We start from the raw sequence: 18813 nt of genomic DNA, 5'->3' as shown, positions 1-18813 counted from the left end.
TCGATTCTACAAGCTGTACGGCCGGCTGAGGAGCCGACTGAGGACGAGAGTTCACGTATGGAGCTTCCTACACCAGCTTGGCGGAGAGGCACAGCTTGTCAGGGAGACCGAGACTCACGGATCGACATGGGGCACCACCACCAGCCACGACGGAGCCGGAGCTGCCAGTCTTCTGAGTATGGGTCACCAAACTTAGCCGTATGTCACGTCACTTATCATTGCTCAAGAAATGTCATATGTCACATGTTACTTTTGATCATTTGGTCAGTGTACAGTGTGTTCACGGATACGTAAAGCAGTATCCCCAAACTGAGGTGAATGTATGTGTGCAGGACGAAACTTACCTGTTAAATGTGGCAATTATAGATAACTTACCTGTTGACATGATTTTAGGGAGAGACTTACCAGTGCTCATGGATCTACTGCATTCTATTGAACCATGCCTATCTGTCACTAATGAGGTCAATGTTGCTTGTCCAGTAATGACACGGGCACAGGTTAAAACCCATCTGCAGCCCTTGCCTGACTTACATCATAGTCTGCTGCAGGGCGGGACTAAAGGCCCCAGAAAGCCACGTCGCCAACGGCGACTGGAAAAAGGTTTGGGTACACCAGCTCCCACGATCCAAACTGAAGGTCTGGGAAATCATGGCTGCCAGGTCCCAGAGAACATTGCAGAGTTGCAAAAAGCTGACGAGTCTTTGAAACCACTGTTTACCAGGTGTTAGAGGGGAAACCATCTGACTTGTGTGGGGAAAAGTATTTTGTTGTCAATGATATATTGTACATGCAAAATCATGAATCTACCCGTCTGGTTGTCCCTACATGTTGTCGTCCCCTTGTGTTACACCTAGGTCACAGTGTTCCATGGGCAGGGCATATGGCACTCCAGAAAACCTATGCACACATTAGCTCGCGATTTATTTGGCCTTCCATGGATACTGATGTACAAACATACTTCACCTCATGCCTACATGCCAAATGACCAATGCTGTGCGCCAATGGGCTAGCACCCTTACACCCTTTGCCTGTCATATCTGTTCCCTTTCAGCGCATCACCATGGACATTGTGGGGCCACTGGAAAGGAGCAGTGTGGGGCATCAGTACATCCTGGTCATCAGTGACTACGCGACAAGATATCCGGAGGCCTTCCCTCTTCGTTCCATCACAACCCCAAAGATCATCAATGACCTCGTCCAGTTGTTCTCCCGGGTTGGGATACCTGAGGAGATCCTCACAGATCAAGGGATTAATTTCACGTTGAGGCTGATAAAGTTGCTGCACCAGCATTTAGGCATCACTGCCTTAAAGACAAGCTCATACCATCCACAGACTGATGGACTAGTGGAGCGCTTTAACGAAACGCTGAAGAACATGCTTCGTAAGTTTGTGTCGGACACCGGAAAGGACTGGGACAAATGGATACCATTCTTGCTGTTCGCCTACCGGGAGGTGCCTCAAGCCTTCGACGGGCTTTTCTCCATTCGAGCTCCTGTATGGCTGGTGGGTACAAGGACCTCTGGATCTCCTACGAAAAGGGTGGGAGGCCGCTGCGTCTGGAAATGAGACGAAGTCTGAGAAGGGCATAGTCCAGTACGTCCTTGAAATGAGGGACCGCCTGGAAAGCTACCGGGAGAAGGCCCAAGAGAACCTCTGACAGGCACATAAAGCACAAAAGACTTGGTACGACCAGCATGCCCGATCCCGAGAACTGCAACCTGTTACTGCTGCCCACATCGGCAAACAAACTGTTAACGAGGTGGCAAGGCCCATACAGTGTTGTCCGTAGAATGGGACCGGTAACATATGAAGTTCATCATCCAGACAAGGGTAAGACGGTGCAGACCTACCACATCAACCTACTTAAGGAGTGGAAGGAGGCACCCAGCAAACCAGAGACTGTATTATTTATTCGTAAGGTGGAGGATGATCTGGAGGAGAAACAACCAGAGCCGAAGGTGAGAGAGCCAGCAGAAGTTGATCTCCTTCATCTGGGAGAGGACAAACAGGCAGAGCTGTACCTCCTTCTGAGCCAATACCCCTCGTTGTTCTGTCAGAGGCCTGGACGGACCAGCTTGGTACAACACCAGATCCACCTGCTCAACCAGACACCTTCACGACAGCGACAGCGAGTGGAGTAGCCCCATTGTGATTGTCCCAAAGAAAGATGGTACGTTGCATATCTGTATTGACTTTTGGAGGCTGAACGCCCAGTCAAGGTTTGATGCCTACCCCATGCCACGTATCAACGACCTGCTGAAGAAGATTGGTCAAGCCAGGTATGTCATCACACTGGATCTGTGTAAAGGATACTGGCAAGTCCCTCTGGAGGAGGTGTCCAGACCCTATACGGCATTTCGAACCCCACTGGGGCTATACCATTTTACGGTTCTACATTTGGGCTGCATGGAGCCCCGGCAACATTCCAGCGACTCATGGATCAAGTCCTTAGAGGCTGTGAAGAGTGGTCAGCTGCATACCTGGATGACATGGTCATTTACAGTGCAACTTGGGAGGATCATCTTCGGCACCTCAGAGACACCCTGACCAAGATCCAAGAGGTTGGGTTATCCTTGAATGTGGCAAAGTGTGAGTAAGTGAAGGCAGAGACCAACTACCTGGGATACCATCTGGGAAACGGTGAGCTGAGGCCACAGGTGGATAAGGTAGAAGCCGTCCAACATAGCCCAAGACCATGGACAAAGAAGGAGGTTCGATCCTTCTTGGGACGGGTGGGATGGTATCGACAATTCATTCCAAACTTCTCGACCACTGCGTCCCATTAACCAACCTGCTCTGTAAGAGTATGAAGAACCCAATTGTCTGGACTGAGGATTGTGAGCTGGCCCTCACCACCTTGAGGAAGCAGATGTGTTCAAGTCCCGTCCTCCTAAGTCCAGACTACAAAAAAGAATTCACAGTTCAGGTAGATGCTTCAGATGTGGGGATTGGAGCAGTCCTGGCCCAGGGCGAGATGTGTGAAGAAAGGCCCATAGCCTTCTTGAGCATGAAACTGTTACCCCGAGAGAGGCGATACTCTACCATGAAGAAAGAGGGGCTGGCGATCAAATGGGCATTGGAGAGCCTCCGATATTACCTGCTGGGAAAGGAATTCACTTTAGAGACTGACCACCGGGCTCTGACATGGATCCATACCATGAAGGACCACAACGCTCGGGTGACTAAGTGGTACCTTTCCCTGCAACCCTATCAGTTCAAGGTCAGGAATCGATCTGGGGTCTAGAGCCAGATTGCCGACTACCTGTCCCGGAATCCGTTCAGTTCGCGGCCTGGAGAGGGGGGAGGTGATGTGACAGAGTGACCTGTCTCTATGCCCATTTATCCGTGCAGCACACATACACACACACACACACACACACACACACACACACACACACACACACACACACATACTTACCTGTTGTGAGCATTCGTCAGCATCTGTGTTGCCGGTCTTCCGCATTGCTTCTTCATCATCGGCCGGACGAACCCGAGCGCCACCAGCAGCCTGGATAAATAGCGCCGGGTCCGCTGTGAGTGGGCGTGTCGGTGTGAAGCCGGCGCGTCCATTGTCCTGTCTGTTACGGGGGAATAATTAAATTAAATATTATTTCTCTGTGTTTATTATTTTTGTTTATCTTTAGTATTTGTTATTTTGATCATCTTTTGGTTTCTCAAAATACTTAGTTGATTATATGTTTATATATAATGGTGTTGTGTGGTGTAAATGTACACACTTACCTGTTTACTTGCCTCTTGTGTTAATATTGGTCTTACCCAAAAGGGGCGGGGCTTGGCCTATAAGACGCACGCCCCAGAGATTGATCTGTGTCGGTTTACCTGGCTAGCGAGCATGCAATTGTGGTGCCGTGAGCAATTTTGTTTTTTTTGTTTGTCTTAAAGTAGTGGACTTATACGTTTATATATTTCTTTCCACTGCCCATGGAGCAGGCCCTGGGTGCATTGCAGAGACATGGCGATCACTGTTACACTCTCTACACTTAACAGCTGCCACACATTCCTTTGCAATATGTTTAGTGGAACCACAACACCTGAAGCAGATAGACTGTTCTTTGAGGTACGCTTTCCTTTCATCCAAGGGTTTCCCTCTCAAACCACGGCACTTGGACAACGGGTGCGGCTTATTGTGAATTGGACATTGCCTACCAGGGTCCAAAACCTTTTGTTCTGTAGACTGGTTGGCTTTGGAACTTGAAACTGTGGTTAGTACTTCAGTTTTCTTCACTGACACAGGTAATTTGTTGCTACTCTGTGAAAATTTCTATTGTTTAGAATGATGCTGCATAGAGAGTGAAAAACTGGGATCATTTCTTATTCTTGCTTGGTCGCAAATGAACTGCACAAAGAAGCTAAATGGTGGAAAAGACACATGACGATCCTCTTTATACTTAGCACTAGGAGTGATCCATCTTTCCTGCAGATTAAAAGGAAGATTCTCAATGATGGGATTGACTCCCATTTGCTGTGTCAAGAATTGCTAAACCAGGTAAATGTCTACCTGACTTTGCAGATTCCAATTCCATAAGCATGTCCCCTAACTCCCTGAGTCTTTGTCCATCTCTGTTAGAAATCTTTGGAAACTCCTCCAATTTCCTAAACAGGGCATTCTCAATTACTTCTGGGCACCCTAACACCCTTCCAAATGCTGCCAAAGCATACGGACACCTGCTATAGGATAGTGCACATGAACCGATCTGATGCGTTTGGCTTGTATGGATGACTCAGGGCCGAGCCATTTTTTGCGTAGCTTGAGCAAAGGCTTAACAGATAGCGTACACTTTCAGAAAAGAACTCCAGAAAGCAGTCTTCATAACTTTAGTAACTTCATAACTAGTGATTGTTGTTCTCAATTCCTTTATGTAAAACTACAACAAAGGGAAAAAATATGTATGAACATTATGTACACATTCAGCTTAACATTACAGTTTGATTCTGCACATAGTTCCTTTTTAACATTATTTTAAATAATGTACACATCAAAGAATTACATTCGAAACTATATTCCAATGAGACTCTGCACATACACTCATGAAGAGAAATTAGCAGGCTAGTATGCTAAAACAAGGCACGTTACCAATAACGCGAATCATGTCTAACAAAAATATAGCAATAATCTTAATCTACGATTTACTTTAATCTACATAACTCTCAAAAACACTATTTAGTATAAATTTTAGCACTTACAGACATATATTTCCAAGGTATGAACGATAGAATCAATAGCTGATAGGAACTGCATGCACGTTCTTCTGGACTGAGTTCAGTGAGAGAAACCGGAAGTAAACAGCAAAATATAGTGCAGTACCTTAAAGCTCCAGTAGAAAAAAAAAATACAGCACACATAACTAACCAAACGCAGAGTTGGTCTTAGGGATGCTTAATTGAAAATGAAGTGAGGATTGGGTGTTATATGTGACAGGCTTTAGCTGCAGCAAGTGACCTAAGTAAGGAGGTGAGTGGCCAAGAAGGGTCTTATAAATGCGGAGATTGTGAAGTGAGGGCCAGTTTACAGATGAATATAAACAATGGTGTGTATTGAAAGGAGCATTTCTGGCAACCCTGATAGCAGAATGGTAAAGAGCATCAAGTTTAGATAGGGTGGACTTGCAAGCAACCCTATATATAAGCCTATATAATAAGAATAAGTTTGGCAGAAGTGGTGAAAGAAGAGCCTGTTCTATAAACATTCCTGAATGTTGCTGCTATCGTAGCGGGGACCTGCCACATATCACTGGGAACTGTTATCAGTTGTTTTTGGTTCACCTACAGCAGATGGAGGAGCCTCATCATTGTGGCAGCAGCTGAAGAGCTCTCACAGAAGGAGAAGGAGGGCGAGTTCAGCAATAATGCTTTGGTGGTTGTGGTGCCTGCCATTTTTTTAGTTGGTAACTGGGGGCTTGCAGCAGAAGAGGGGGAGAGTCTCGTTTTAGCATATACCAGTTCCTCCATTTTCTATGAGAAGCTTAGAAGTGGAGATGCTGGAGAGAGGGATAATGTGTCTTGTGAAAGGGGCTCTGGCTCTAGTGTTTCCAGTGGCTGAAATATGTTGTAATATGTTCCCTGGCTGTTTACCAAATAGTGTCATTTTGTGCAAATAGTTGTCGTTTTATGCTGATTCTTTGAGCTGTTCTGATACGTCACAGTCTGTCTGTGATGAGCTCAGCCGGCAGTGCTTGTTTTGGCTGTGTGGCATTGTCAGGGGCCTTGTGGGATGCGTTGACCACATGACGACTCCGAAGCTGATGTACAGTAAAGTCCTGTCGTCACCCATACTTTGTTCAGGTGTGTGTGCCATTAATGTTGGGTGGACTGGCACACTCTACTGAAGGATGACGGAGTGAAAAATAGATGCTGTCCATTAGTCCTGATTGACACTAAAGAATAATGTCCCTGGGTCTTTTAAAATCCCAGCCATGTTTAGCTGTGATGTTGTCAAGATTTAGGCTTGCAGTCTCTACACTGATTTATTCCTTTAAAATATTTGTGCCCCGTTTTTTGTATTTGCCTTTCATCCATAGCCACCAGTCACAGACAACCTGCTGGGATCACCCAAAAATGACAGAATTGTATCAAGCACTGGGTAAGATTTTTAAATGACCTTTTATCTTTTTTTGTGCCTGACACACTACAGCAAAGAGTTTTTCAGACATTTTAAAGCATAAGACACCTTTCCAATTAGACTGTATCGTCTCTAGGTTACGACCTTAACCTTAGTTCCCTGAGTATAGAGACGCTGCGTCGAAACGCTATGGGAACGCCCTCTGCGTGACCGCGCTCTGAACCACGTGTGTAATCTGACCAATAGGCATTGAGACGTGACGTCATCGGCGTGTGACGTCGCGTAAACAGGAAGCTACTAATTGCTGCGAGATGGACAAGACGCTAGCTCCTGTGAGAGAAGGTAAGCGCCGCAGGGATGCAGGGAGTGTGGCATGGAGACACAGCGTCTCATTCCTCAGGGAACTAGGGTTACGGTCGTAACCTAGAGACGTTCCCTTTCGGAACTCGAGCTGCGTTGAAACGCTATGGGAACGCGTGTCCAATCACGCCACACTGACCAGACCCTGCGTAGAGAGTGAGGGCCTTGGCACCTGCACATAGGACAGAGGAGCCCGGGGTGGCACTGAGGTCAAGGTCATAGAACCTGACAAAGGTCAGCGGGGTGGACCAACCCACAGCGTCACAGATGTCTTGGAGTGCCACTCCAGCGGACCAGGCCATAGAAGCCGCCACACTCCGGGTGAAGTGAGCTCGGACCCCGAACGGTGCCGGGAAGCCAGAGGGCTTGTGAGCCGACAATCGCATCCACTACCCATCTGCTCAACATCTGCATAGCAGCCGGGAAACCCTTCCTGTTAGGGCCGTAGCAGACGAGCAGCTGCACCGATTCTCTTCACGGACTCCTCCTGCGGAGGTAAGTGACACAGTCGGTTCTGTCCGGGGGCTGTAAATGGAGGAAGCTCTGGAGTGGAGAAGGATCCCTACTACCTCGGTAGAGAGACCAGCCACTATGAACTGTGCCCCCTCATGGGCCACAGCTCATGACATAGAGTGCTAGGCCGAACGGGAGGACCCGATATTGGTAAGCTTCGCCCCGAAAGCAAACCTCAGGAACCTCCTGTGTGCAGGAAGGATGGAAACGTGAAAGTACGCGTCTTCCAGATCTATCGTGACGAACCAGTCCCCTGACCTGATCTGAGTCATGACCTCCCTGAGGGTGAGGATCCTGAACCTGAGCCTCCTGAGAGACCGGTTCAAGGAGTGTAGATCTAGAATGGGACACAACCCGCCATCCTTCTTCGGAAAGATGAAGTACGGGCTGTAAAAGCCTGACTCTCGAACCGAGGGTGGGACCACCTCGATGGCCCCTTTCCTCAGGTGTGTGTGCACTTCTTGTTCCAGGACCAGAGCCTGCTTGGGTCCCACCAGGGTGGGACACATCCCGTTGAAACGGGGAGGAGAGGATGCGAACTGAACCGTGTAGCCGTCCTCTATGGTCCGGAGGACCCACCGGGAGACTCCTGGCAGCTCCTCCCAGGCTGTCAGAAAGTTCCTCAGGGGAACCAGCCTCTGACCCACACAAAGCAGCTGGGGCCAAGCCCTGCAGCTGATGGCGCCTTGCGAGAGGCAGTGGACCCTCCCCCTCCACAACGAACCTTCGGGTGGAAAGGTGGGGAGCGATCCGCTGGAGGGAAGCCGCGCCCTGAAGCACATCTTGTGGCAGGGCTGACAGACCGGTCTCCATGACCTGAACGGCCGGAGCCATGTACTGCAGCCGTTGACACCTCCTGAGAGGCGGCGGGCCTCCCCCATCTGTAAAGAGATTTTGGGCGGAAGTGGAGGGAGGTGCCCGCTGGAGGGGGGCCGTGCTCTGGAGCACATCCTGGTCCAGGTCAGACAAAGTGATCCACAGATGCCTTTCTGTGGCCACCAGGGCCGCCATGGTCTGCCCAACGGCCCGCGCCGTTTGCTTCATAGCCCGAAGAGTCAAGTCGGCAGTGCGTCGCAACTCCTCAATATCAGCGGTCCCGGAGCTAAGTCCCTCATCCAAATCACATAGCAGGTCAGCCTGGTATGCCTGCAACACACCCATGGTGTGGAGGCAGCCCACGGCCTGACCTGCTGCCACGTAAGCCTTCCCTACTAAGGCTGACGTAGCACTAAAGGCTCCGCTACGGCTTAGTAGGGAACACCGGAGCCTTTAGCGATGATGCTACATTAGGGGAGAGATAGCTAGCCAGCGTCTCTTCCACACGCGGCATTGCCCTGTAGCCGCACGCCTTAGCCCCCAACACATTCGTGTAAAGCGAGGAGTGACTAGGACAAGTACGCGTAGAGTACGGGGTTTCCCAGGATCTGGACACCTCTGCGTGCAGATCGGGAAAAAATGGCAGGCTCTGGCGCTGAGGAAGTGACACAGGGCGCAGGAAACGCTCATCCAGCTTACTGGGTGTGCGCTGCTTCTGCTGCTCCACCGGCCAATCTAAATCCAGCTTGGCTACGGCTCGTGTCACGACCTCGAGGAGCTCCTCATACAGCACAGGCTGTGAGGAGCCCACGGGCTCGCTAGCATCCATCAGCTCTCCTTCCTCGGAGGGAGAGACATGTAATGCCGCGCTGCTAGCGCCGGGAGAAGAAGCAGCCATCGGGCCTGCTTCTCCACGAGAGCCGGAGCTCGATTCAGCAGACAAGGCTGGAGAGGACTCATCCGCCTCCAACCCCACTGCTAAATCAACCACGAGCGCCGGTGCCGATTTGCCTCGGCAAGAACGGGACCAGAGCCGCGAGGGAGAGCGCTCTTCTCAAAGAGCGCTCTCTGGGAGCGAAGCATGCACATAGCCATGCGGCTGCAATGCGAGCAATCGACTCCCTCGAGAGCCGATTGTCCATGCTCCCAAGCAAACAACGCATCGATCATGCAAATCCTTCCCGGTAATAAAACGGGGACACGGAAAAACACACTTTCGGAATTTCTGTCTGCCAGCCATCACTCGATCAGAAAAACACAGTATCAGAAAACAGCGCTTACCTGAACGAGCAGAAGCTAGCGTCTTGTCCATCTCGCAGCTCGAGTTCCGAAAGGGAACGTCTCTACGTTACGACCGTAACCCTAGTTCCCTGAGGAACGAGACGCTGCGTCTCCGTGCCACACTCCCTGCATCCCTGCGGCGCTTACCTTCTCTCACAGGAGCTAGCATCTTGTCCATCTCGTAGCCATTTGTAGCTTCCTGTTTACGCGACGTCACCCGCCGATGAAGTCACGTCTCAACGCCATTGGTCAGATTATACAGGTGGTTCAGAGCGCAGTCACACAGAGGGTGTTCCCATAGCGTTTTGACGCAGCTCGAGTTCCGAAAGGGAACTTAGGCCACGTTCACACTGCAGGTAAAAGTGGTCCAAATCCATTTTTTTGGGGTCAAGTGACCAGGTCAGACTTCTTCAGGAGTAGTGTGAACACTACTACTGTGAATCTGGCCCAGGTCTGATTTTTTCAAATCAGATCTGGGCCACTTCCATATGCGAATACGTGACACAAACGTGACTGGTAACGTGTGTTTGTTAAGAGTGTTATATAAAGTGGCTATGTGAACCAGCTCATAATGTTTGCACTGAATACATCACATTATAGCATTACATTATATGTTTGCTTGCACCAGATGATACAATACTTCCTCCATAACCTCGCCAACTTTTTAGCACAACGGTGTGCTGCGTGTGACGGCATTGTTATTGTTCGTTTGCGCATACGGGTCAGTTCGAAACCGCAAACAGTTCACACTGGTATCTGATATAGGCCACATTTTAAAAGGTAATGTGAACAGCCAAAAAAAATCAGATCTGAGCAAAATATCCAAATTGAGCATTAAGACTTGCAGTGTAAACGTGGCCTAATATTTATAATAAATGAAGTATTCTGTGTGGTAATCTGAACTGAATTGAATGGTCAGCTGCTATGCCACAAGGCCATTTACATCATATTTGTGAGCAGGAGAGGGGCTAATGGGTACAGACAATTCTCATAGTCGTAATAGTTGTTCTCTTTTTAATTAATTAATTTATTTATTTATTTATTTTGCTTTACTTCTCTCAAAGCGGACCTGAACAACATCAAGTTCTCAGCATACCGGACGGCCATGAAGCTACGGCAAGTGCAGAAAGCTCTAAGATGTATGTCTTCATGGTGAAAATGTTTTCTGGTGTTTTCCTTCCCAGCCGAAGTTCAATATTAATAATTAGTAAAAATACAGATAGTACAGCATTATTGAATTTGAGCTTAGTTAGTTTTCCATCACAAGTGGGGACTGTCTTTCTCAGGTGTACATAGACAAATTGCAGCACACCAATTGAGCAGAGTGGAGCAGAATAGTCTCTTTTACAGTTGCCTCAGTATTACCTCTCTCTCTCTCTCTCTCTCTGTCTCTCCCACTCTGTCTCTCGCTCTCTGCTCACTTTTTCTCACTTTCTTTTTCAACATTTTTTTTTGCTCTCCAATATCCCATGTAATTAGGGGAGTTAATAAACTGAATGCTGTGGTTACTCTGTATAATCTACTACCCTGCAAGCCTGCAAGTCCTTCTCTGCAAGATATTCTCTGCAAGAAATGTTGCAAGACTGCTGTATCTTAGGGGTTGCTGTCACAATATATCATCTCATTATCTTATACAATTTGACATGTCATCATTTGACTGCCTTGGCCTATTTAAATATCTCTCTATAATTGTGATGGAAAATTACTTTTAAGAAACAAAAATATAATAATCTCACATTTCGTTCACATAAACACTACTCAGTACTCTTTCAAGGTGCAAAATGTGTTATATGTTTTGTGTATGTGCGTGTATAGTGGACCTGCTGAAATTGACCAGCATAGCTGAAGTGTTCAGGGAGCAGGACTTACAACATAGTGAACACATGATGGATGTGGTGGAGGTGATTCATGCCCTTACTGCTCTGTATGAGAGACTGGAGGAGGAGCAATCAGTACTCATCAATATCCCACTCTGCGTGGACATGTGCCTCAACTGGTTGCTTAACGTCTATGACAGGTAGTATTCGATTGTGAAAGGCCCTTCCTCATTGCTATTTCTCGATATGTTTGGCCTCATGATATACTGAATCTTATTTGTCTTTTAGTTACACCCACTCCATCTTTGGATACTTCTCAAGATAGGGCTTCTGTACCTCCATATTCTGATTTAATGCAGTGCATTCTCTGTGAAGTAAAACAAAGACAAAGAAATAGCAAAATTTAAAAGTACTGTATGTGGAATAAGACCAAAAGTCCAGATATTTGATCTATGTTTCAAAGCTTGTAATTGAAAATGTTCACATTAAAATAAAACTTAAACAGGACCTCAGGTCATATTTATTTTTTACCTATACATAATAAATTTGTGAAGAGGCTCATAACTACCTGCTGCTTTTTCCCTGCACAGAAAATTGCAGTTATTGTTAAGTTTGTTTTTTGATAAATAATGGTAGTGAATGTAAATGAGCAGTTATTGTTACTTTGTAATAACTCAAATTTACTTAGTAATAAATTTAATTAGCAATAATGGTTAGGGTGAGTATATTTCAGTTTTTAGAAAAGAGGACAGTGTGGGCAGGAGAACATTTTTGTGCTGTCTCAGAATTAGAGAAAGCCTGTTTTAACAAGGCAAACATGCAGTAAATTTATCTGTAGCTATTGTGATGCTTTGTGGTGTGGAATGCAAAAACCCTATTCCGCAACAGTGGAGGCCAAGTGGACACCTTTGAGACCAAACATTCCTGAACAATTTTTGCATTGTGGAAGGGTGCACTATTTTGTCAAAAGGGCCACTGAAAATAGGAAATTAGGTAATACTTTTGCTGTGACTACTGCAAGATTTGCACTCCACATGCATAATTGATCCTTCGGTGCCTATGAACCTGTCATCAATTCACTGGTTATCCTTCATTAGACCACTTTTGGTAGGTAATAGTGCATACTGGGTACAACCTATAAAGCCTTCCATTTTGTAGATGTTCTGATCCAGTTGTTTAGCCCTCACAATTTGACCCTTGTCAAAGTCAGTCAAATTATTAAATTTACCTTTTTTCTTTGCTTCAAACCATAAAATGTTCACTTGCTACCTAATATATCCCTCTACTGGACACGTGCCATTACAATGTCAATGTAATTAATTAATGATTAATGAGATAATCAATGTTATGTGTATGGGTATGTGCGTGTCTATGTACATATGTGGTTATCCACTGGATTTTGCAACATACAGTACACTGCATAAAATGATATCTTATTGTATTGTATTGTATTAACTTGACTATAGTTAAATCTTCCTCATTTTAAGGTTTTTATTTGTAGAAAGAAGCAAAATGATCAGCCAGTAGAATAATAAAATTCAAAGCTTGAAATTTGTAAAATAAGTTTAGTAATAATAATAGAATACATACTACAGAAATTTAAATTTAATATTTCACTTGCAAATATGTCTTTTTTTCAACTGATAGTACTGTACAGTTATAGTGATAAGTGAGATGAAACATTATTGATCTTGATAATGATAAGCCATTTTCACTTATTGAGTGAACATTTGGTTGTTAACAGAAAGCTGGTATGAAGCTTGTTCTCTGTAAAAATATGAGTCCATAATTACATTAAAATTTAGATGCATCAAGCTATCCGAATCAGAATCAGTTTTATTGGCCAAGTGTGTTGACACACACAAGGACTTTGATTCCAGCTATGGAATAGGAGTTGTATTTTTATAGAGATCCACCAAACCCAGCAGACTTTTCCCACGTGCTTTCTTTTTGCAAAAGCTAACAAACTATGATGTAGAAAACAACTTTTAGCTATCAAGGGAGTATTGGAAGAATGGTGACACTGGCTGGAGGAAACCAAATATCCTTTCCAAGTGATAATGGATCACAAAAATATCAAATACATCAAAAACACTAAATGCCTAAAGTTGTAGACCCAGTGGGCAATCAGATTTCACTGTACATATAGACCAGGCAAAAAAAATGGCAAAGTGGATGCTAAAGCAAAAATATCAAGGTAATTCATTATTTACAAACTACTGAGCCCCTCCTATCATCTGTCTTCATCGTGCCAATATGCTGGGACCTCATGGAAGAGATAATACAAGCTCAACAGACCATAGGTCCACCCACCAATTGCCCTGCATATAAACAGTATGTCCCCTCATCTCTCCGCCAATGTATAATGCAAGGGATAAACAACTCACTCAGTTCAGCCTACCTGGGAATACCTACAGTAGGACCACCCAGTTAGTCCAAAATGCTTTCTGGTGGTTACTTGTTAAGGATGTTAAGAAATATGTGTTGCCTGTATACACCCAGTCTCAAACATCCTGTCAAGTGCCTGCTTGCCCACGCCACACTAGCCCTGGACAGTGAAGTTAAATTTATTAACATTTTTTATAATTGCACTCACACAAATGTTTTATATAGTGTTTGCTATAAGTTTCTACACTGTGTTATACAGTTATAACTTCTACAGTGTGCTGCTCAATCTTCCCTGTACACGGTAAATCACCACAACTCTGCAAAGTGATTTGTGTTCATCTGCAATAGTTTAACAAAGTGCACTCTTTCATACAGAGAATGAACAATCACACAGTTGGTGAACAAGCAATATATATCTGTCTTCCTTCCAGTGGTCGGAATGGAAAGATGAGGGTACTCTCTGTCAAGATGGGAATAGTTAGCCTATGCAACACAGATATCAAGGAGAAATACAGATGTGAGTAGCAATCTCTCTCCCTCCCTCTCAAGCAAAATATGACCCTTAAATCCTATAGTACTGTCATAAATGCACTTTTACCGTGCTCTCATTATGCAAAGGGAATTTCTTCTGCAGTATCCAAAGAATGTTTTCTTTCTAATAAAAAAAAATTGTGTGAAAACATTGTTTTTCCTCATGGGAACATGCAACGTATTTTCTAAGACCCAGTCTAGGGTTAGGTTATAATATATTCATAATTGGTTCAGGACTAAGATGCACACAAAAGATTTAAGTGCATATACTGTACAGTACACACCGTCCCTTCAGGGCAGGCCAAGGCTAAATTAAAGAGTTCTTACATTTTTTAGCTTCCTGTCCTGAAGTGTTCAGTGATCAAACAGCATTGGTACCCAAATCTCCCTTGCAAGTTGACAATAAAGGCATTACTAGTTTACAGGGCTCTCAAGTTTTGAAGACAGGCAAGAGTGACATCTCCAACCGTCCACCCAAACACAACAAACACCCTACTTGCCCCCCCTCCCAAAAAAAAAGACAATTTATGACATAAAACATTTTCTGATATTTAATTACACAGAATTTATGATAAATTCATTATTTTATAAACTGACATAAAAATGGTTTGAGAACCACTGGCCTAGACTACTTGTTCTGAGCAGGTGTTGTCAATGAACCGGGGCCCCTGGCACCATCTCAGGGCCCCCAGTTTGAGAGCCACTGGCCTAGACTACTTGTTCTTAGCAGGTGTTGTCAGTGAACAGGCTGTAAAACTGTCTCTAACAGCAGTCAAAATGTCATTGTTTGTGTCAAACAAGTTTTAAATTTGTTGTTTTGAATTTGTTGTAAAATTACAACAGGAGATCATGACTTACTCTGTGCTCAAAGTGATGCTCGCAGCTCCAGTGGTTTTCTCTGTGGGTGAACGAGGATGATGGTGAACAATTCCAGGATATGCTTTTTTTTCATTGGTTGTTGTGTTAAATCTTACCCAGAAACAATAGTGCTATTTTCTGATTGGCTATTGTGTAGCCTCTTTTTTTGATTGGCTGATAAGGGGCAGGCTCGACTAAGAACTCCAGGGGAGATGCACTTGTTTCCTGCCCGGTTCCATAGAGACAGTGGTGCGGACAGATACATTTTGGGCGCTGCGGCATATTAAATATATGACAAATAGTAAGTTTTTCTGCGTGAGAAATAAAATGTGTGGCGGAAGAGCGTGACAAAAGACCGAAATGACCGTCACGCTCAATGTGTGATACTTGAGAGCCCTGTTTATTTGGGACATCGGTTCATGCATGAGCCATTCCTGGAAGAGGAACAGGCAACGGTTTAGAGTAGGCTGTAGTGTACTTGGAGATCTAGAAAGATGGGGGGGGGGGGGAACCTGCTATCTGGCATATAAGTTGATCATGGAAAAATATGTTCATGGAAACACTTACAAATTCAAAGAAATGAATGAACTGTCTAACCTGAATTGCCATTAACATGGATAGTCTAATATGTTATACAGTATATGCTTTTGTTTAATATTTGTGTTTTTTAAATGCATTATTGCACTTATTATTGATATTCAATACACCTTTGTTATTTGTTTAGACCTGTTTAGACAGGCATGTGAGTCAAATGGCCTGATGGACCAGAAGCACCTCAGTTTGTTGCTGCATGAAGCTATCCAGATTCCACGGCAGCTTGGTGAGGTGGCAGCCTTTGGTGGAAGTAATGTTGAGCCCAGTGTTCGTAGCTGCTTCCGCATGGTGAGTCTCAAGCAGCCGCTTAAAAAAATTATATACTCTGCCAGATATTAGTGAATCTTTTATAAAATAGGCATGTAACACCACTATCTGTATTTGTTTGGTGCTCCAAATATATGTACTCAATTATTTGGAATTTAACAAAAAATATTTTATTTGTTATATTATTTTCTTTTGATTAATTTTAAACCCTACCACTATGACCTCAAAAACAGTGAAAAAGAAAAGTCTCAGGTTTGTTGTTACCCCCTGACCAGGCATGAATGAATGAAGTAAAGGTGTAAAGATTTGACTTCTCACCACTTAGAACACATTATCTGAATCTTTTTTATATGCAGTTACATCCCTAGTGTCTGCATAATGTGCTAGAATAGCAACAGAGCATATTTCTTGTTGAGACTATAGAAAATAAAACAAGAAATGAAAATAAAAACAAACGTTCTATCCTTATTTTTAGTTCCATTCTCAGATTGTTTAAAGGGATTCTGCGAAATGGTTTTGAATAAAAGGAAAATACAAAAAACTTTTATCTTAAAGAGGAGGCATGGCTGGCCCCATTGCTAAGTACTGTATGACATTATTTTGAAGACTCTAATTGGTTGTCTGATAAATCATTTAAAATATGACCTATTATAAGCCTTGACTTTGTAAATGTAAACATCTCTGACACAGCGCAGAAATATCACAGATTATATCATTTTTGCTGCTTTGATATTTCGGTTTCAGAGATGTTAAGCCAGGATGTGTGTGGCGCTCTCCTTTTCTTGGGGAGTTTCTGCTGGTGCTCTGGTTTCCTCCACAGGCTGTGTGTATTGCTGTGCAATATTTCAATGAATATTTGATATTTCATTAGCTAAAATATTGAATTTCACCAAATGTTTTTAAGTGTTTAAGTGTGTGTACCACTGCTACATTCTATTACCCTTCAAATTGTGCTATAATTCTAAACAACCAATGTAACAATTTCTAAATAACACCACATTTAGCTATACAGATGATCTAATTATTGATTTGATGTAGGAAACATAAGTTGTGGGTAATAAGACTTTTAATCATTTTCAGACAGGTCATCATTCCTTAATTAAATCCACTCCAATTTCAGCATCTTACAAACTTAATAATGTCTGTTTCATAAAACTTGCCCAGGGAGCAGGAATGTGTGTGTGTTTTAGGGAGGGGTGAGGGGGAAGGGTGTAGGTGAAAGGGCTATCAATTGGCTTGAGTGAGATTATTTTGTGGACCATTTGATGAAGTACTGTAGTTGCTAGATCATACAGATTTATAACAGGGCTTCCATATTTTAAATGTCTCAACAAGCAATCTGGAGTCACAAACACCGATCTCTCTCTCTCTCTCTCTCTCACACACACACACACACACACACACACACACACACACACACACACACACACACACACACACACACACACACACACACACACACACACACACACACACACACACACACACACACACACAATAGCCTTACTATAGTGCCAAATATGGTCTGTGAAAGAAACATTCACTACAGTTATGGTTCTTTGCTAGACAGCTTTGGAAAAAACAATTTTTAAATGGTTATTTAACATGGATTTTTCGACACAGATTTCACTTCACTATTGGATTTATTTCCTGTCATCTTATATTTATATTGTGACATGCTAATATCTATTGGGTCAACATTATTTTAGTAATAAACTGTTATTAACTGGCAAATTGTTGACTGTCAGATATATAGGGCCTCTGCTAGCCCTGAAACAGTTTAATACAGTAAACTTGTACTGTACTTCTTGCACTGTTGCATTCCTAAATCATATTTAAATGAAATTCTCCTGGACTAGCCAGCTTCAAACCCATCTCTTTAGTCACCTCGTACAGATGCAGGTGCTTTCATCCACAAAGCATAGTCCATATTGCCAGTAACCTTATCTACTCTTCTCTGCTGTTTCAGTCTTAAACTGAAATGGAATTGCCAGTCTGTTGTAGGAAAAACTAATTTCATCTCAGTTTTCACTTCACATTTCTCCTTTGAATTTTTGGCACTAACTAAGAAATGGATATCTCAAAAGAACTTCACTACACCAGCTGCTCTATCCCCTGCCTATGCATTCACTGTCACAGTACTCTAAAGTACAACTGTCACACTACAACAAAAGATATCCTTTAAACCATCCCACTTTCAACCTGCCCACTGGATCCAATTTGTTCCACTATGCTTCAGAAAAACAATGTCCAAAATCCAAAAACACATGGTTAATGCAAATATATATATAATTCTGTTAGAGCAGCAATTGGTGAGGTATTGAAATTTGGTGTGTAAAGTACAGTGGGCGAGGAGTGCAAAACAAAATAACAAATCAGAAAACAAAAATAACAAATCAGAAAATAAAATACCAATTCAAAACAAAATAATTCAGAAAATTTGATTCATCTTTCACTGAAGATATACAAGCAGTAGGAAATTGTGTATAACTTTATTTCTTGTTCACTTCAGCAGAAACACAAGTTGTAACTGGCAAATTGTTATGATTGTCAGATATATAGTTCCTCTGCTAGCCCTGAAACAGTTTAATACAGTAGTGTTTAAACTTGTACTGTACTTCTTGCACTTTTGCATTCCTAAATCATATTTCAATGAAACTCTCCTGGACTAGCCAGCCTCAAACCCATCTCTGTATTCACCTCAGGCATCTGTAAAATGTCACAAATGTAAAAGTAAATGTACAGGGCAGTGAATATTACTGCATTATACTGTATATTCATTTCATGTATTAGCTTTGGCATATATT

The 18813-nt window shown here is 43.7% G+C and overlaps 1 protein-coding gene across 4 annotated transcripts in view; it reads left to right on the top strand.

Moving 5' to 3' along the window:
- drp2 (dystrophin related protein 2) overlaps window positions 1-18813 on the top strand; it is a 160653-nt gene that overhangs the window by 117926 nt on the left and 23914 nt on the right. For all 4 annotated transcript variants that reach the window (XM_047802573.1, XM_047802571.1, XM_047802572.1 and 1 more), the window contains 5 exons: window positions 6541-6602; window positions 10616-10690; window positions 11367-11568; window positions 14188-14273; window positions 15870-16027. In XM_047802573.1, the coding sequence (XP_047658529.1) occupies window positions 6541-6602; window positions 10616-10690; window positions 11367-11568; window positions 14188-14273; window positions 15870-16027 (583 nt within the window). The remainder of the gene's footprint in view (window positions 1-6540; window positions 6603-10615; window positions 10691-11366; window positions 11569-14187; window positions 14274-15869; window positions 16028-18813) is intronic.

This window comes from Tachysurus fulvidraco, chromosome 17 (assembly GCF_022655615.1).
Source record: "Tachysurus fulvidraco isolate hzauxx_2018 chromosome 17, HZAU_PFXX_2.0, whole genome shotgun sequence".
Lineage (NCBI taxonomy): Eukaryota > Metazoa > Chordata > Actinopteri > Siluriformes > Bagridae > Tachysurus > Tachysurus fulvidraco.
Note: the sequence above shows the minus strand (reverse complement) of the source record. Positions and strands in the feature narration are given on the sequence as shown.